Source organism: Gekko japonicus, unplaced genomic scaffold (genome assembly GCF_001447785.1).
Source record: "Gekko japonicus isolate JY-2015 unplaced genomic scaffold, Gekko_japonicus_V1.1 scaffold11, whole genome shotgun sequence".
Lineage (NCBI taxonomy): Eukaryota > Metazoa > Chordata > Lepidosauria > Squamata > Gekkonidae > Gekko > Gekko japonicus.
Genome location: NW_015166418.1, coordinates 3,292,617 through 3,312,769, shown reverse-complemented (window position 1 = coordinate 3,312,769; position 20,153 = coordinate 3,292,617). Strand labels below are relative to the sequence as shown.

At 43.2% G+C, this 20,153-nt stretch overlaps 1 protein-coding gene across 1 annotated transcript in view; it reads right to left on the bottom strand.

The window, feature by feature from the left end:
• Nucleotides 1-16,327: 16,327 nt before the first annotated feature.
• PRKCI (protein kinase C, iota) overlaps nt 16,328-20,153 on the bottom strand; it is a 42,979-nt gene continuing 39,153 nt past the window's right edge. Inside the window, exons 16-18 of the mRNA XM_015411584.1 lie at nt 19,732-19,821; nt 19,243-19,358; nt 16,328-17,308 (exon numbers count right to left, since the gene is read on the bottom strand). Of these exons, the coding sequence (XP_015267070.1) occupies nt 17,221-17,308; nt 19,243-19,358; nt 19,732-19,821 (294 nt within the window). The 3' untranslated portion in view covers nt 16,328-17,220. The remainder of the gene's footprint in view (nt 17,309-19,242; nt 19,359-19,731; nt 19,822-20,153) is intronic.

Below are 20,153 nucleotides of genomic sequence, written 5' to 3'. Positions count from 1 at the left end.
GGACCTCAGCAGGGCACGATGCCATACAGTCCGCCCTCCAAAGCAGCCCTTTTCTCCAGGGGAACAGATCACTGTCACCCAGAGAACAGTTGCAATCCCAGGAGATCTCCAGGCCCTACCTAGAGTCTGGCAACCCTAACGGTCACAGATGTTAGAAGGCCATATAAGCAGCATAAAGTTGAAACAGCTTGGAGGGAGGCAGAAGGAAACTTAACAGCTAATAAAGGTAAAGGTTCCCTTGCTCGAAAGCCAGTCAAATCAGACTCTAGGGTTGCGGTGCTCATCTCCGTTTCAAAGCCGAAGAGCCAGCGCTGTCCGAAGACGTTTCCGTGGTCATGTGGCCGGCATGACTAAACACCAAGGCGCACGGAACGCTGTTCCCTTCCCACTGAAGTGGTACCTATTTATCTACTTGCAATTTCTTGCTTTCGAACTGCTAGGTTGGCAGCTAATTCCAAACACTAAACTAAGTACTAGTCTGTAGAAAGATTAAATTTAACCAGAGGTAGCTGTGATATTGCTTATTTAAAGCTACTTCACAAATTTCCTACTATGCATGCATATGACAAACAGCTATAGCAATCCCAGCTCTGTGGTTCATATACCCTTTATCTGTGGCCCACACAGCTTTCTTTTCTTTTTTTAGGTGTTCCTGTGAAATGTTTTAAGTACATCTTATATACAAATGTGTGAAGCAGCCTTTAAAACAATGTCTAAAAATCAACTGGTTATTACTAAATTGTAACTTTTACGGTATTTATCTCTTAAAGAGTCCTGCTCATATTTGTGGTACTTAGATATGCTTTAAAACTAAGCATAAGAACATAAGAAGAGCCCTGCTGGGTCAGACCAGTGGTCAAGCATCCGCCATCATACAGTGGCCAATCAGATGCTCTACAAGGCCAACCCACAAGCCACAAGAGGCCAAGGCCTTCCCCTGATGTTGCCACCTGTCCTAGCACTGGTATTAAGAGGTTCACTGCCTCTGAATAGAGAGGTTCCCTTTAGTCACCATGGCTAGCAGCCATTGATGGACTTCTCCTCTATGAATCTAATTCCCTTTTAAAGCCATCTATGCTAGTGGCTGTCACGTTTAATGGCAGCTAATTCCACCATTTAATTACTCAGTGAGTAAAGAAGTACTTCCTTTTGTCCATCCTAAAGACATGGAAGACTAGGGATCACCAGGACCAAGTGAAGCAATGCCACTACCACAATAAATGCCCTTTTAAATCCTCAGATCAGAGCTTTTTAATTCTCACAAGATGTAGGAGGGGGAAGGAAAACCCAGCAAGTGCCTTTTAAGAGATGCTTTGTCAGTGGCACACTGTTAAAACTCCACAAGGCATTCTTAAAATCTCTTTATAGCACACCTTTCACATCTTTTAATGTAGTTTCTGGTAGGTGATGTCTCTCTCACCCACACATGAAAGGAGGAGTGAGACAACTGATCTGCATTTTTAATGCACAAGTGAAAATTGCCATTCCAAATTACTTCATGTTAAAGAGAGGTGTTGACTAGTGTTGTACAAAAACTTAAAATAACCTTCCTGTCAAGCTGGTTAGCATACACACGAAACCTGTTCCTCAAACTGCTAAGATGTATAGGAGGTTTTGTCACACTGTTTTATGAATTAATTCAAATGCTCATTCTCATTTGTGAACATCCCTCTTTTTCTGCAGCATATAAAGACTGTGCTTATATATACTAGGGTTTCACGGTCCTTATGTTATCTGAAAAAAGCCTATTCAAGCACTGTGACAGAAATGAAAAATGAAAGCATCCGTTGAATTCCTTGAAATAAAGCTGTAGAAAAGAGCTCGGTTTATGAATAGGAAAAGTCTGAAATTGTCAAAGAATATTTCTTTCAGTTTCCATTATCCGCAGTTTCTCACTCATTTCCCTTTGCCTCCCAGTAAGCTTTGCTCAACAGCTGCTTTACACATTTGCAGAGTAATCACAGAACATGAGAGTAGGGCCAGCCCAAGGATTTGGGGTGTTCTAGTCTTGGGTGCCCAAGCCCCTCCCCTCACAACGCAGGGAGGCTGGAAAATTGCACCCTCCCTCCTTGGCCCCCGTGGCAAGAAGCCCCATGTACTCTCTTCATCCCTGGCAGCTGCGTGAGGCAGGGTATGGCGAAGGAGCCCACCCTCTGCCAGGCTGCACTGAGGCAGGAAGATGGTCCCTTTTTATCCACTGGCTGCCAGGTGAGGCTGGACATGGCGTTTCCCTGGCACTGCTGCTGGCCCTTTATTGCCACTGCCCTGCCACTCCCCAACAGAGGGAGTAGTCTTCCTGCCACCCATTAGGGCTGGGGGGTGCTCCCTGGGGTAGACCCTCCTACTGTGGGTGGCACTGGCTAAGGGGCTGTGGCAGTCATCCTCAAAAGTCCCACCTCCCCTCCCAGGCTCTAAACCAGTCCTTGTGATTTTGGCTTCATGCAAATCCAAGTGACTGTCAGCCAATCAGAGCCCGTGGAACGCCACTGAATGGGAGGGGTTGAGCCACCCTCAGTTTAAGTAGGGTGAAGAAATCCCCCCCCCCTTTGGACAGGGATGTTGTGGCTCTGCGTAAGAGGGTCAGCTGAGCCAGGCTTTTATTTGGCTTTTAGTTAGGGTTTGAGGGCAGCTTAGGGAAGAAAGTTTGTTTTAGTGTGATGAATGAGCACAGAGGTCGATTCGGGGGGGATCGTGGGGGATCGCAGTTCCGGCACATGATGAAGCCCCGCCCCCTTCTTCCAGCCGGCTCCTGCTTCCAGCCTCATTCTGTTGCAGGAGGAGGAAGAAGCAGGAGGGTAAGTTGGCTTCCTCCCCCTCTGCCTGGCCGAGGCCACTTCACGTGGCCTCCACAAGGACTCCCAGCTCCATCCAGGAGCTTCCCCAAGGTAGTCTGTGTTAGTCTGTTGCTGCAAAATAGTCCAAGAGTTCAAATAGCACTTTTAAGACTAACAAATAGCACCTTTAAGACTAACCTTTAAGACGAAGACTAACTGAGTGGTGGGTGTGGCCTTATGACACACATCCGGTGATGTCAGGGGGTGTGGCCTTATGACACACTTCCGGTGATGTCAGGGGGTGTGGCATATGCTAATGAGTTATGCTAATGAGTTCCCCTAGCTCTTTTCCTACGAAACGACCCCTGAATCAGCATCCTATTAATGGCCCATCTTTCCTAAATTACAGGTACAGGTTCTGTGGAAAGGAGCTCTGTGTGGTAAAAAAAGAGCAGTCTTGAACCTCTCTGAAGAAAGTGGAATTAAATCTCCCCCTTCAGGATTTATGTACTTTACTTGAGGCTCAGCTACAAAGTAGGCCTTCTCATTGGGGAAAAGTTTGTAACCTTTAGGGGTGAAGTTGAGAGCCAGTTTTACTTTATATATTGAAACCATCTATGCATATCATTTACCCGGTTACTTTGTTTTCCGTTAATAAACCTTTGTGATTCATTTCCATCTGTGCCTTGTCTGTCTAGTCAAATATCTAGGAAAAAGTTATTTCTGTTTAAAAAGGTAAAGGTTCCCTTGCTCGAAAGCCAGTCGAATCCGACTCTAGGGTTGCGGTGCTCATCTCCATTTCAAAGCCGAAGAGCCAGCGCTGTCCGAAGACATTTCCGTGGTCATGTGGCCGGCATGACTAAGCACCAAGGCTCACGGAACGCTGTTACCTTCCCACTGAAGTGGTACCTATTTATCTACTTGCAATTTCTTGCTTTCGAACTGCTAGGTTGGCAGGAGCTGGAATTAGAGACGGGAGCTCACCCCGTCATGCGGCAACCCGGGTCTCAAACTGCTGAACTACCGACCTTCCACAGCCTGCAGTTCAGCATCTTAACCACTTGAGCCACCGCAGCTCCTCTGTTTACCTCACAAATAATTACAGCCTTGGTATAGCAGGTTCCTAAATAAGAGACCTTTAGGGAGCACATAGCCTACCTGCCACCATGCCTTCAATCAAACCTGCTACCAGTGTTCCCTCTAAGCTGAGTTAGTGTGAGCTAGCTCACAGTTTTTTAGCCTCTGTCTCACACATTTTTGTCTTAGCTGAGGAAGGATGGCTCTAGAGCAAACTAATTTATGCAGTAGCTAAATCGCTCACTCACAACTTTAATGCCAGTGGCTCACAAAGTAGAATTTTTGCTCACAAGACTCCACAGCTTAGAGGGAGCATTGCCTGCTACCATTCCTTGCATCAGCCCTTTTATTTGACAGTGGGCAGTTGAGGCTTAAAGAATCTATAGGAGAGACTGGAATGAGGGACTAGACATTCTTCAGTCCAGAAGGCAGTTGCCTCAGGGTCTCCCCCCTCACCCCATAAGCTGCCACAGGGGCGGGGGGGGGGGGCAACAGGGCTAGTTGGCACCCTCCGCCACTGATGCCCTAAGCCTAGGCAATCCTCTAGCACCACCTAATGGACTGGCCACCCCTCCATGGGGACAGTTATCCTGCGTATGGTAGACGGTCCCTCTATAAATAATTTTTCACTAGTGTTTCTACTTTAAAGGAAGCAGACCATGGTACACGAAAAGATGATAAAATGATTATGGCCAATTTGTCCTACTACTCTTAATTTGACACAAGTTATGTTATTCAAACTTTAGTCGGCTTGACTAGTCCTGCACAATGCAAAGGTGGCCTAGGCTATTTCAGGTTCAAGTGAACCACAGCACCATTTATCAAAATCATCGAAGCTAAAGTGACAGTACTCCATTGAGTATTTGTTCCTGTAATAATTCATCATCATATGGATGATTGTTTGCCCATTTGTTGTAAATGACTGGCCCAATCATTTAAATTGTCAGAGTAATATTGAGTATAGCCGTCTTGTGAGATCATATCCTCGGAATCTATTAGATACCAGCATTTCCTTCTGGGTTTCCAGTGTAAGAGGTTTTATTTTTAAATAAAACCCTACGTTTGCTACTAAGAAGGGGAGGCTACTCTGCATTTAATCTATAATTAGCAGTATGGTTACCAAGAAACAGCATCACTTGTCTATAGGGGACACATGGCTGCAGCAACAATTTAAAATATTAGTCATCACCCTCCCTTACATTAGTACCTTCCTGAATTTACAGTACACACAATACTGTTTTGGATTGCACTGGCTTCCAATTGAGCGAGATCAGTCCCCTCCACATACAATGTATAAGCCTTAAGTCACTTTATGAACATTCCAAATGAGGAATGTTTTATGGCACAGACACCCTGTGAGGTAGGTGGGGCTGAGAGAGCTCCGACAGAAACTGCTCTTTTTCAAGAACATCTGTGCCAGAACTATGGTTTGCCCAAGGTCATCCAGCAGGAGCAAGTGGAGGAGTGGGGAATCACTCCCAGTTCTCGCAGATTAGAGTCCACGCACTTAGACCCTGGTATGGAGCATCACTACTGCTGCAGGAACAGGTCTGCAACTTTACATCTTGCCCCATCTTTGGATGCTTAGGTGGCATCTGCAACTCAGTGGACTTTTGTGACTATAAGAAAAGCCTGCTGGAGCAGACCAGGGATCCTTACTTACTTTGACAAGCCTTTATTGGCATACGTATAAACATACAATAGGAGATCAAATTAAATATAGATCGGAAAATACAAATACATATAGGGTAAAATTGGAGCTACGGTGCAGAAAAACAGCATGAAAGCAGAAAAACCTAATGGTTACTTATCAAAACGTATAGCCATAGCACTAAGAAGAAACCTTACTACTATTTTGGTTATTTCCATATCTTGATTATCAAGCAAAAACAGAACCTTAACATCATCAGGAATCTGTGCGAATTGAGCTAATATAGGATACCGAAGATCCTGGCGGGGCACCAGATAAAAGGGACACTGAAGGAGAACACGGGGGACAGTTTCAACACAGTCCTTCTTACAAGGACAACACCTGCTGGAGTAGGGGATCCCCTGGAATCTGCCAGAGAGAAGAGCAGAAGGAAGAACACTAAATCTGGCCAAGGAGATGGTTCTGCGCAAATTTGGAGCTATAAATTGATAAAGATATACAGCTGGAAGATTTGCATTTGGAACAATCCCTAAATTTAGGGGAGAACAGGTTCTGTTGGCCAAGCTATAGAGAGTTGGCAACTCTGAGCCCAATAAACTAGATTTTATTTTTTAAAAAGCCTCAGGCTCAGAAAGCAAGGATAGAGATTCTAAGGGTAAATTCAATGAGCATATTTTGGCTTCGATGTGAGATAGCCAGCTAGAATTGGCAGATTCAGAAAGTAATTGATACAGATAACTAGAGGGGTCAGAGTTGAAGTGGAGTCTCAGCCAAAATTTAATGGTGTGGATCCATGCCTTAGTAGCCATCAAATTCTGTCTGCACACCAAACAAAGCAGCATATGGAACACACATGGGTACCCCCATGATCTTTCGCAAGAAGGTAGAATGGACATGTTCCACTGAAGTGTCAATTGCATCTATCCAGAGGGGTACTCCATACAATAATTGAGCTCCAGTTTTAGCAGTAAATGCTTTGAGTGCAGCTGACACATATTGGTTTCCACAGTCGGAAAAATAAAAACGGGAGATTGCTGCAGCACTGACTTTCACTACATTAATAGCTATTCTGCGGTGATGGGTCCAAGTGGCACTAGAATGAAAGTGGACGCCCAAGTATTTGAAGTGCCTGACCTGTTCAAATTTATATAATTTCTGGGAATAGGGATAGACCAATATCTTTGATTTTTCATAGTTCAGCTCCAATCTATTAATCACACAATATTCGTGGCAACGATTTAATAATTGGTTTAATCCAACATGAGATGTAGACAAAAGAACTGTGTCGTCCACATATAATAGCAAGGGAATGAAAGCAGAGCCGAGTCTAGGGCTATGGCCATCAACTAATGACAAAAAAGAGCAAAATCATTAAGAAAAAGATTAAACAAGTGGGGGGCTAAAATGCACCCCTGCTTAACCCTCCTCCCAATAGGGATTTGAAGGGAGAGTCTTCCTGACGGGGTACACCTAACCTGACAGGACATAGAGGTATAGAGTTTCCTAATAAGAAATAATAACCTCTTATCTAAAGACAGTCCCTCGAGCTTTACACAAAGAAGTTCCCTTGAAACTGAATCAAAAGCCCCTTTAAAATCCAGAAAAAGCAATATACAATTTAGACCTTTTCCTTCTCACATACTTATTAATCAAGTGAGTGAGGACTAAACAGTGGTCCAGAGCTGATTTCCCCTGACAGCAGCTCACCTGTTCTGGCCCTAAAATTTTATTACAGGACATCCAGGAGCTGAGCTTTATTTGCAGAAATTTACCATAGAGTTTCCCAATAACAGATAAAAGACTAATTGATCTGAAATTAGAGGGATTAAGGTAACAGCCCTTTTTGTAGATGGGAACAATTATTGCATTAGTCCAGGCTGCTGGCATCTGGCCAGTCTTATTTACCATAGTGAAAAGAGCAGCTAGCGGGGAGGCCTACCACTCAGGATCAGCTTTCAGTACCTAAGGGATTATCACATCTGGGCCTGGAGCTTTACCTAATTTTAATTGCTCTATAAGGACTATTATTTCTTCCGGGGAAACAGGAGGCCATTCTGGGAGATTATCAAGGAGTAGGGCTGCCAAATGCAGCCGGGGGGCGGGGATTAATTTGCACAGCCGGTTCCACTTATATGCGTCACGAGGAAGGGAACAGGGCTGTGCTGGGTCAGATCTAGCATTTACACAGTGGAATCCTCTCTGGAGTTACTCCGGTCTGAAACGACTGAAGTCAATGGAGATCGACCGGGGTAACTCTCCTATAGTTTCAGCCGTTCGTGCTGTATTCTGTTCTCATTAGCAACCGGTAGGATGCCTCTGGAAAGCTTACAAGGAAAGCAAGAAGGCAAGGTATAGTTCCCCTGAACATGGAGGCTCTATTAGAGATGAATAGGCCCGGGGTCCATGGATTTGTCTGATTATTGTAAAAACCATCCATGGCTTTGGAGATTACATTAAGCATTCCATTCATTCATTCCCCGCTTTTCTCCCTCCCAAAGCGGCTTATGACACTCTCCCCTCCTTTTTTAATCTCACAACCACCCTGCGAGGTAGGTGAAGCTCAGCTTGTGTGACTGGCCCAAGTCACCCAAGCACGTTACTACAGTGGAGTAGGGGTTCGAACCCGGATCCTAGTCTGACGCTCTAACTACTACACCACACTGTCGTTTTTTACAGATGCTTCAAAACCTATCTTGGCCCTCCCACACAAGGGCTAGAAACAGGCTCTTTAAAAAAGGGGGGGTATTTCTGGAGTCTGAATTCTGCGTCCCAGATCGAATTCTGCGTCCAGTATTAATTTCTGCAGTGTCTTTGTACATAACGCAGAACACAATAAAAGCTCTGGGTATAACTTGATCTGCTCAATAGTTTGGTGTAGTCGTTTGGTCTAGTGATAGCCAGTTTGGTGTAGTGGTTAAGTGTGTGAACTCTAGTCTGGGAGAACCGGGTTTGAGCCCCCACTCCTCCACTTGCAGCTGCTTGGTGACCTTGGGCAAGCCATAGTTCTGTCAGAGCTGTTCTCTCAAGGACAGTTCTGGAAAGAGCTCTCTCAGCCCCACCTACATCAGGGGGTGTCTGTTGTGGGGAGGGGAAGGGTGCTGCTCTGAGACTTCCAAGTGAAGGGTGGGGTATAAATCCAATCGCTGCCTCCTCCTCCTCCTCCTCTTCTTCTTCCTCCTCATCCTCTTCTTCTTCCTGTTCCATTTCTGAAACAGATTATTGTTCAGTGGGGTGATCATTAAGGATGTTTAAAAACATATTCTCGCGGTAGGGTTGGTGGCGGTCTATGCCAGGAATATGGAAATCCTGCCCCCGAAGACGGAGCAAGTCTAAATGTTATGCTTCACCCCACCCCCAGCTGGGGATCTTTCTGAACGCCGTGTCACTTGAATTGATGAAAACACATAAATCATATTCTCCCCCCCCCCCCGAGTAATACAGAGGTGCTTCGGAAGGCCATTAAAATAAAAGATTAGATGAAGCTGGAATTGTTCAAGAGGGGCCGTGCCACGGATGCACTTGGAAATTGGTTTCGCGCTGAAGGAGGGAAAAGCCAGCGCCGAGGAGATCTGATTCTTTTTTAAAAAAAACAAAAACAAAACACCAGGCGAATTCAACTCCGGTTCCCTCCTTGGGGTAAATTATGCAAAGCGGCATACAGGGCTCTGGTGTGCGTCTTCTCGGCCGGCCGGTCGTTACGTCGGGCTTGGTCCTTGTGCTGTTTTTTATTTGGGAAAAGTTTTTAAAAAGGAAAAGGGCGGTCGGTGGAGGAGAAGTCGGGGCAGCTGATGGGAAATTGGGATGTTTAGCCGGAGCCACAATCAGTGCAGGTGCGCAGTTGTGCATTCAGGAAGCCCCTCGGTCCACGCAGGGGATAGGCCACGTTTACAGATCTTTTTAAAAATTTCAGGCGTGCAAGGAGCCGATTTATGGCCCAGGGTAGCCAGAACTTGTCTGCTCTCAGAAGCTAAGCAGGGTCGGTCCCGGTTAGCACTTGGATGGGTGACCACCAAGGAAGCCCAGGGTCGCTATGCAGAGGTAGGCCATAGAAAACCACCTCTGAATGTCCCTGACCTCATCTGGATGGCCCAGACTAGCACCAATAAGTAAACAAGATAGATCTGTCAGAGGAGGGTGGGATGTAGATGTTCAGTATTATTAGAGAGAAGTTTCCGCAATTTATCAAAGTGGCTTGGGCAATGGGGGGGCGATCTTGTAGACTAATGGATCTTAAATTAGGGTTAAGAGAAACAAAGGTGGTTAAGCCTGCATGGGGGCGACCTCCACTACTGGCCCTGGATGCTAAAAGGGAGTGAGATGTAAATCCTTCAAGGGATAAGGGAGTTAGGGCCCAAGTCTCCTGTAGAAGGACAATATCAAAGGATTTAAGATACTCTATAAAATCATGATCATTGGCCTTGTTCCTCCACCCCGCTATATTCCAGGAGACAAATTTGATTATCGTGGGTGGAGAGCTATCCGGAAGTCAGTCCATTTCAACTAGTTGATCTAAGGAATTATTCTCGTCAAGATTGACACACCCATTGCTAACGATATCAGCATGCCGGGAAAGGTCCATTATGCCCAAGGGCTTAGAGCTGAAGTCACCCCCCTCCCTTGATACAGATAGAGAGATGGTACCAGGGAGCTCAAATTGATGAACAACTGCTTGAACCTGGATCGCAGTACATTCTTCATTAACCAATAGAGTTTCGGCCCCTGTCGTTGAGCCAGAGGAGGTATTGGCCTTATCCAACATATTTTTAAATAAGTTAGTTCTTACAACTTCCATTCTGTCCATAACCAACATTTGCTCACCCAGTGGTAGAGCCTTAAAGGATTCCAGAATTTCCTCATCCAGTAACTTATTATCCAAAAGGCAGGGGCTGGAAATAGAGTCATTCCCTGTTCTTAAATCTTTTGATGCACTAGAGTCAGGAACAATAGAATCTGTTGGTGCAGAATCATTATTAAACACAGCAGGTGGAATTATATTGTCCCACACTCTCTTAGATGGGGTAAGCATAGGCAACATAGGATTTAAAAACATGTTTTTAAAAACATGGTTAGGGAAAATTCCTTTGGAATTTAGCAGAGCTTTCTGGCGAAATAGCAGCCTGGGAATACTAGGGCTGTGGAAAGTAAGTAGAACCCTCTGAGCTTGAGTATTATCATTTAGGAGCTCCACTGTTTTTATATCCACATGACCAATACGCTTTCCAAGTAAATCCACTAAATGTTTCTTACCAAGTGGAGCAGTTCTCCAGGATGGGACAAATCCTTTAGACTTGCAAATTTGTAAACAAGTCTTATGTGGCTGCCAGACAAGTTGGGAGGGAGCTATTCTCTCCCTCTTCCTCTCCTGTTGTTGAGGAGGTAGCTTAACTAGCCCCTCCCTCATAGGACAAACGGCAGGATGCTTTTCAAAACTAAAAACAGCCGGATTCTTAACAGAGGCAGAGGCAGTTTGAGTAAAATTAGAGTCATTTAGCAGCTTATCCAGCTTTGAGTGCAATAAGCGGAGCTCTGTAAAGATGAACTCCACTGTCCTTGTGGTAAGCAGACAGAGGTTATCTGGAAGTTCATTCAGTGCTTCTATGCTGCCCACATAAGATGTTGGCAGAGGGAATTCTTTTCCTTCAGTCGCAGTTCTTAACGGTGGGTTTGGTGAGGAAAGCTCCATCAAGTCATCTGCAATCCCCACCAAAGGAGCAAAAAGATTATTTATTTATTTATATATTCGACTTCTATACCACTCCTTCCCGTAGGCTCGGAGCGGTTTACAATCAATTTATACCTATTTAGGGCCACATGTTATAGGGGGGGTGTGTGTGTGTGACTGCCTACCGGCATCCGGACAGCAAGGCTCTTTGTTGTTGCTCTCTTTGTTTCTCGGCTTCATTTATCCGTGCTCGGCTCCTTTCCCACCATCCATCTTTCTGGCGGCGGCGTCTGGTGCTGGTCTTATTTTTGTAGCAGCTCCTCCGGGTCGGGTCCTCGTGGTGCGCGGCTATGACCATAGCTTCGGCATTTGTCCCACTGGCTCTGCCGTGTTTGCGTCATTACACCTCTGCTCCTTCCAGTCAGTCTCCGCCCGGATTCAGCTGCTGCTCGGCGCCGGATATTTGCCGTCGTCACCGCTCGTCGCTCGCCATTTATCGCCACCGCTCATCACCACACCACCGCTTTCTGGTACTTCTGCTGCACTTCTGCCACACACCGCCCCATAGGGAGGAGGGTGCCCCCTGCTACCTAGGAGCAGGTACCCATTTATCTACTTGCAGAGCTTTCGAACTGCTGGGTGGGCGGGAGCTGGGACAAGGGCCAGGAGCTCACCCCGGCCGCGGTGGGTCTCGAACAGCCTTATGGCTGTTCGCTAGATGGAATTACTGCAGGCTTTTACCACCTGCACCACCGCTCCCTCAATTTAGACTGAGATTAGACACTGAGATTGGAGAAGGTGCATCACGAGAAGACGCAAAGTAATCTCCAATCTTGGCTTGCTTAGTGGCCGGTAGAGAGTCAGCCTCCATTTCTCTTCCTCGCTTTTGGAGCTTCATTCTCATCTGTCTTAAGATAAACTTGTTACTGTGTTGTTGTCATTTAAGCCAAGTATCAGGAAACTGGAGTTGCAGGCAGGGGCTCACAGTTCGTATAATATATACTGAAGAAATTGCACTCAAAAAGGAAACAGCTGGCACATATAAAAGAGCGAAAAACTCTCAAAGGAAAGCTCTCAAGGCTAAAACTCCTCCACACATCCTTCGGCTGATCAAAATAGTGCTAAAAACATGCTGCTACAGACCACTGTTTAGAAAGTAATTATACTGCATAAAAGTCCAGCAATAAATTAAGTAAAATAAGATAAAATAACAAATTTGCAAGTCACTTGCGGTGCGTCGTGTGTCAGAGCAGCTGCCCCGACACCATCTTGGAACCCAGACCAGGGATCCATCAAGCCCAGCATCCTTGTTCACACAACAGCCAACCAGTTGTCCAGGAGGGCAAACAGGGCATAAAGGCCAAGGTCCTCCAGTGTTGCTGCCTCCGTTTTAAAGCTATCTGTACTCATAGCCATCTTTATCTCCCGGGCAGTGAATTCCAGTGTAATTACTTGAGTTTGGTTTGTTCTATTTCCCAGCAATTTCATTGGGTGCCTCCAAATTCTAGTATTATGAGAGGGGGAGAAAAACTTGGACCTTATCTGGGAAACGTGACCTGGAGATGGTTGTGCTCCTGATGACTCCAATACACTTTTACATAAGAGTTTTCTTTGAAGACTTCTTAGGAAAACAGGTCACAGCAATGGAATTATCAAGGATATGCCGCTGAGACTGCATTACCTCTGCGGTAATTTACACTGCTTGGCAATGTGTTTCACGATGCAATGCAAAGCACTGGCTTTGATGTCCACTGCCCTGAATAATATGGAACTACTTTCTCCCATAAATTGGCTTAGCCTTTGCTATGTTCTGGAATTTCCTGCAGATAAACCAAGCCTTTTCAGGGAGGTAGTGTATCTGTGGGACTCTTCCTTGCCTTGAAGTTCACCTGGCACCTTCTGTGGCTATTCTCAGCCACAATGTGAAGAATTTTAATTCTGCTTTTGTTCTCTCCCCCTGCCAAGCTTGTGGTTCTACGATTGTTCCCTGATGCTGGTACTAATTTACTTTGTATTTTTAAAATTTTGTTTTATCTGTTTTTAAACTACTGTGAGTACTCTGAAATATCTATATCTTTTTCCTACAAAAATATGGCATACTGTTGAACTAATCCCATTTTGAGAACGTGCAGTCACCTCACCTGAAGTTTTGTAAACTGTCTAGGAACACTTGCTTCGGTTTAATCCAACTGAAAACACCTAGTTCTGCCACTCAGAACCCAGCCACTTCTTGTAAATCATAAATTATTTCAACCACATGGACAATGGAGTGATCCCACTCCCTACAAAATATCTTGTGAGCCTCCCACATCCCCAATTATGTCAGGAATTATGGATACAATGAATTATGACAGGGGTTCTCAAACCATTTAAGTCTGTGAGCACCTTTGGAATTCTAGTAGTTTTTTCTAATATACACAGAAAATGGTATCTGCAGTGGCTAATCAGAAGCCTTACTGAACAAAAACCTACCTAACCCCACCCACTTTCTAAAAACAATCTCTCAGAAAAACTGAATCTCAGAGTTTACCTCTTGTCCACGCGAGCAGCAAAATGGACTCCAACTTCATGCAAGCGATCGTGACCTTGAAAAATCTGTAAAATTCTCTACCTCAGTGCTCAGGTGTGCAGCCTCCGGAATCCATATTCAGGGGGGTGACAGTTGTCAGTCAGATGCATAATCCCCTTTACACAGGGGATTTGTAAGAGCTGTGCATTGCCTAGACTCACTCAGTAGCAGGGGGCTGCAAGCAATGGAAGCATGGGCCCTGCAAACTAGATCGACATAATGGATACAGAAGCAAGCAGATTAGGGAAGAAGTTGTTACAGAAGGGATGTTTCATTGCTTTTTTTATTTTGAAGGAGAGTGGGATTTATATCCCGCCCTTCAAGAGTGGCTTTCAATCGCCTTCCCTTCCTCTACCCACAACAGACACCCTATGAAGTAGGTGGGGCTGAGCAAGCTCTGACAGAAACTGCTCTTGAGACAACAGCTCTGAGAGAAGTTGTGACTGACCCAAGGTCACCCAGCTGGCTGCATGTGGAGCAATGTTTCATTGCTTTCTTTTGTTCGGACAATTTTTAAATTGTCTGGGTCAACTTTTTCATTTTTTAACCAAACCCCAGTGGGTATTTTTTTTACTTTTACTGAAGAGACATTCACTCCCGCATGAGGCAGCAGGGTATGCTTCCCTCCACTTGTAGACAATCTTCTAGCAGCTGCCCCAGTTTTATTATGCAAGCTTTCCATAGCTTTTGTACTGCTTTTCTTTTATTAAACTTCCACTTTCCTGTCTTGAATGTAATTTTTTAATGGAGCATGAAAAATCTGCCAAGGTGTTATAATCTAGCACACCATGCTGTTACTCCACATTTTTTGCATCAAGCAAAGCCTTCATGTTTACATTGGGATGTATGTATCCAGCTGACAGCTAGCATCACTAAATCTTCAAATGAGCTCTGCCCTGTCACTGTTCACAGTGTACATGGATTTCTATTGTAAAATCAGGATTCTGGAGTTCAGTGATAGATTGCTCTACCAGTTGTAACAACTGCTAAATCACTAATAATGAAGACAACATACTGAAAGTAAATAAAACAACTAAAAGGAATCCTTGACCAGAGTACAAAGGGATGTAACAAAGAATTTAAATAAAAAACCCTGCTGTGTTTTATTTTGAGACTTAAAAATGGAAAGTAAAAAAGTGTGCAGAAATACAGATATACAACATAATGTCCAAGACTGCAAAATGAACACACACAGCAGCAACAGTAAAGAAGAAGCACCCATCAGTCCAATTTTTATGCTAAAGGTTATTCCCCAAACATCATGCTCCCTTATCATTCATGACCAAATTCCCTCATCAACATTTTAAGACAAGCTTCTACACATTTAACATGTTTTTTTAAAATACACAACAATTTAATACAATGGCACTTGTTTGAAACAAATATGAAAATAAAAAAAATCTTTGACATTTTGCTTTTAACATATCACTCTTTTTTTTTAAAGGTGACAAAGGAAGATATACCACAACATGAAATAGTTATTACACACAGATACAGGAAGAAAGCACATAATATGTAACATCTGTAAAATCACTGAATTTATGCTTAGAAGAAAAACCTTGGATGTGAGATTTTTTTACTCTTTCTATGTGTTAAAAATGTACCTCTGATAATGCCATTTTGTACCATGCAACTTAAGTGTACCCAAGTGGTCCAGTTTCAGATACTTTAGAAAAAGGACTCAGCATAAGGAGACAGAAACCAAGTTACCCAATATATAGATTTCCCTCAAAACTACAACATACAATTAGAGTTCCTTAAACATAGTCATAACCAACATGAGCCAGCTCAAATAGTAAGGGCAAGTGCAAAGACAAGTTACCTTCTCTCCTTCAGTTTAACATGTCAGTGTTTGTAAAAATTAGTTCATATTTTAAAATGGGTAATTACCATACTGTACAAATGTACCATACATTTTAATATTACGTCACAGAAGGTTCAACTATGATGTGCATACTTTTAAAATCCCTTTTTACAAGCATTTTAAAAACCAAGCAAAAAGTACAGACAACATATCTCCAAGCAGCCAAGTCTTTGAGCTTTCAAATGCAAACTGTGCTGCTTTTTATTAGTCATATATAGACCTTTAGAATTTGAACCTTCAACCATCCAGTTATTTTGGCTTTTCTTTATTCCTGTGCTTTGTTAATTAATGTGAAAATTACAGGTGAATGTTTAGGACAGTGATAAGATATTTAGTGTAAGAAATCTCTGGCTAAGATCACTAGAGAGATCCTTTGACACTGGTATGGTAGAAGCTTTTCAATTTTTTAAAGTGGTAAGTTAACATTACTAGCTGCCTGAATCTATTATGAATACCATTTCAGATACACTTGGAGTTACACAATTCTGAAGAAAATAGCTCAAGGCCTTATTTGTGAGAATTAGCTGCCTGCCTATGTGAAATATATTTTTTTAAATGTTTAGTTCTGTTCATTTCAACTGACATCACACCTCTTACTAGCCCTTGTTGAAAGAACAGGCTCAGGAAGGCACTCATTCACAAATCAAATGATGTGTACCTGACAAAACTTAGTTAACAATAGGAAGAAACTTTGAAGTTCAATAGGAAGAAACTTTGAAGTTCAAGAACATAATCCTCTTGAAACAGGCTCACGATTGTTCTCAACAAAATGTCCATTGTCCTTGGATGCACAAAATTAAAAACAAACATGTTGGGCCCTACTAGCTTCTACAGTGGAGAAAATAGGAGGAGGGTGATTCTTTTGAACACCAGAAAAGCTACACCAAGGATGGTGGGACTTACACAGACAAAAGCCACATGGGACGGGGGCTGCAGTAAAAAAGGAAATCTGGTAGAAGCTAACACTAACCCTGTGCCACTTTCATCAAGGCTCAGGAACAGCTTCAGGTATAATAATAATAATAATGTATAGCCTTTGAGATATACATAAGACGAAAGTTTCAGAAGCTGAACTTAAATTTTAACTTGGAAGACAAAACCCAAAATTCAGGGTTTGGGAGTGGGCTGCAGCATTACATGACAATTCCGCTGCAATCTTCTGAATACTTTTGGCAATGCATGTTACTATCACCAACTGAGAACCAGCGGTGTCAAAGTCAACTTGAGATTGTACCCATGTAACCAGACATGCTGAAAACAAATAGAGGAAGAGGTCACATCCTCTAATCTGGGTTTTAAAGTCTAACCTGCCATGATACCATTACTATGATCTTAAATGCAAGATCCTTTGGAATACAGAGCAATACATTTCAAAGAGAATGTCAGTCAATGTCCACACTAGACAGCTTGACAGCTAACAGTTGCCCTTATGAAGGCTCAACTTTTGTAAAGCAGGTTTGAACAGTATTTCAGATTCTTGTAACTGAAGAATTCAAACTTATGGGTGATAAATGGCTGCTGAAAAAGGTTGATGTATTTCAGCAACTGCCATCTCAACAGCAAGCTGCTAACACATGCAGAAAAAGGAAGTAACAAATGGCACAGTTTTGAAGTGGGAGACGATCAGACGCATTCCTCGGCAGACATCAGGAGAGGATTGATATACTCAAAGCCTTCAAATTCAGACTGGTCAATCTTCTTCACAATATCACTAAAAAAGCAAACAGGAGACATAAGATTTCTACCACAAAAATGTTACAGCACTATTTATGTCAGAGGAGAAAAACAGGAAGGGAAGTAGTACAAACAAGCTCCAAGGCAAGATTTTATTTCAATTGTATTCTCATACCTTAACCAAAACACTCTAGAAATTTTAGTTCTGTAAAGATGCACAGAAGGGTATTACACCCTTACCGTATCATTAAGCTACAGTTTCATGGAACGCCTGAAGCAGAAGCTGTAGTGTAGTTGGCTCCAAGTATATAACTCACCACTGGCTTTGGACAAGCAGGATACAACTGCACACCATAAAAACCTCCCAGTACTAACTCTGTTCCTGCCAACCTAGCAGTTCGAAAGCAAGAAATTGCAAGTAGATAAATAGGTACTACTTCGGTGGGAAGGGAGCAGCGTTCCGTGCACCTTGGTGTTTAGTCATGCCGGCCACATGACCACGGAAACGTCTTTGGACAGCGCTGGCTCTTCGGCTTTGAAACGGAGATGAGCACCGCAACCCTAGAGTCGGATTCGACTGGCTTTCGAGCAAGGGAACCTTTACCTTTACTAACTCTGTACTACAGCCCTTTCCACATCAGTTCTATCCACTTCTTTTCAGACACCCAAATAGTTTTGATTTTGACAGATTACAAAGGTCATACTTCCGCATTCAACTTCAGTGCTGCTACCTACCAACTTCCAAAACAGAACACATTTATATTACTAGTCAGAAGAAAGACTAACAATTTAGTCATGCTTTTATATATGCTATATGACTTTGGAGGCTCTAAGCAAAGATATATGAGAAACATTTTAAATACTCCCCCCCCCCCAAGCTGGAACTATACCCATAAGTTGCTCACATATAACGTAATACTCCTAGGACTGTTCTTCAGGAGGACCTGCTCTTCCAAAAAATCTGTCCTCTCCTCATAGCACCATCTAAGAAATCTATTTTTTTCTATTCCAAGGAAAGGTTTATTTACTTTGAAAACTTCTATGCTGCCTCTCCAGAAAACCCACTTGAGGAAGTTTAATACATGATAAAAAAAAACAAAGCATAACCGTAATTAAAAATTAACAGCTGTTAAAAATCTGGCATTAAAACCCATTTAAGACCAAAAAAGCAATCAAACCAATAAAGCTATCTTAAAGAGTTACTGTACCTTGACTTGGATGGCCCAAGCTAGTCTGATCTTGGAAGAGAAGCAGGGTCAACCCTAGTTATATTTAGATGGGAGACCACCAAGAAAGTCCAGGGTTGCTATGCAGAGGCACACAATGGCAAATCACCTCTGTTTGTCTGCCCTGACCTGGGTGGCCTAGGCTACCCCAATCTCGTTAGATCTCAGGAAACTAAGCAGGGTCAGGTTAGTACTTGGATGGAAGACCACCAAGGAAGTACAGGGTTGCTATGCAGAGCAAGCAATAGCCAATCACCTCTATTAGTCTCTTGCCTTGAAAACCCTAAAACGGATGAGACTTGACAGTACTGTACACACACTCAAGAGTTATTGTAGTCGTTCCAAATTTCAGGATTGGCACCTAACACAAATCCTAACACAATCTCAGAAATTAGGGTAGCCAGAATACTATGTATCCTTCAACTGCGCTCCTATACCACTGTGGGCAGTCATTGTTCATAAGAACAAGAGCCTTTCCTGGATCAGACTAAGGGTTCATTTAGTCCAGTGTTCCATTTTTAAATACCCAAACATGGCATAATGGCAATAGCCCTTTTCTGCTGTCTCCTTTCTCTCCACCAGCAAGTGGCATACAAAGACATAATGCTTTTTAATATGGAGGTTCCACTTAGCTATTAGTCATCCACAGGCACTCACCACTATGAGATTTGTTACAGAAGAGTAATCAGATTGTTTGCTGTCTGATTTACTAAATTAAGGATTCATTAAGAATTCATTTACTTACTCATCATCAGGAGTGAGTTGAACAGGCTCATTAGTGAACTGGGAATCAAAGTTGTCCAGACCAAATTCCCCAGATATGTTTGGTTTAAATGGAGGAACCACCTGTTTTTGCTCCATCTTAGAATAAACATATACAGCATTAGGTGATACCTCTTAAAAAGAACAACACAGACATCAGACATGATTTCACCAAGTAATTAAGGTTAACTAACAAGTCTGATAATGGGTTACAGTGCTCATGAAACACACACAGATGACCACAGCTTTGCAGAGTTTATGCTCCTCTGGAATACCATAATATACCTCTCTCCCAGCCCTCAGGATATAGATCTGTTTTTACTGTGTCATATCTACATACAAAAGTGCAAACATGAGAAACAGCTGAAAATGCTTGGCAAACTGAAAGCACCAATTACAGAAGCTAGCTCATGAAGAAACATACATTCTCTCAAATAAATCATTACAGCTGCTGTTTACACCTTATACTTACCAGATCCCAATCTACATTACGAAAGAAGGGATGTCCCTGAATGTCTGCAAATCCTGTCTGAGGATGGCATCCTAAGCGTTCTTTAGGATCCTATGGTAGAAAAAAATATTAAACATGAAGTCACTTAGTGAAATTAATACATATGCAAGTTGTACCTCCATCTCAAGAGTGTTATACTTCAGCCACTGTAACAGATGTCTACAGTATGGCATTTAAATTTATGTTCCCATTTTCTATTTTTATGATCAAGTATATACCAGTTACACCAGATCAGAACATAAGAGAAGCCAATTTTGGATCAGGCCAATGGCCCATCTAGTCCAACACTCTGTCACACAGTGGCCAGAAATACCAGGTGCCATCAGGAGGTCCATCAGTGGGGCCAGGACACTAGAAGCCCTCACACTGTTGCCCCCCCCCCC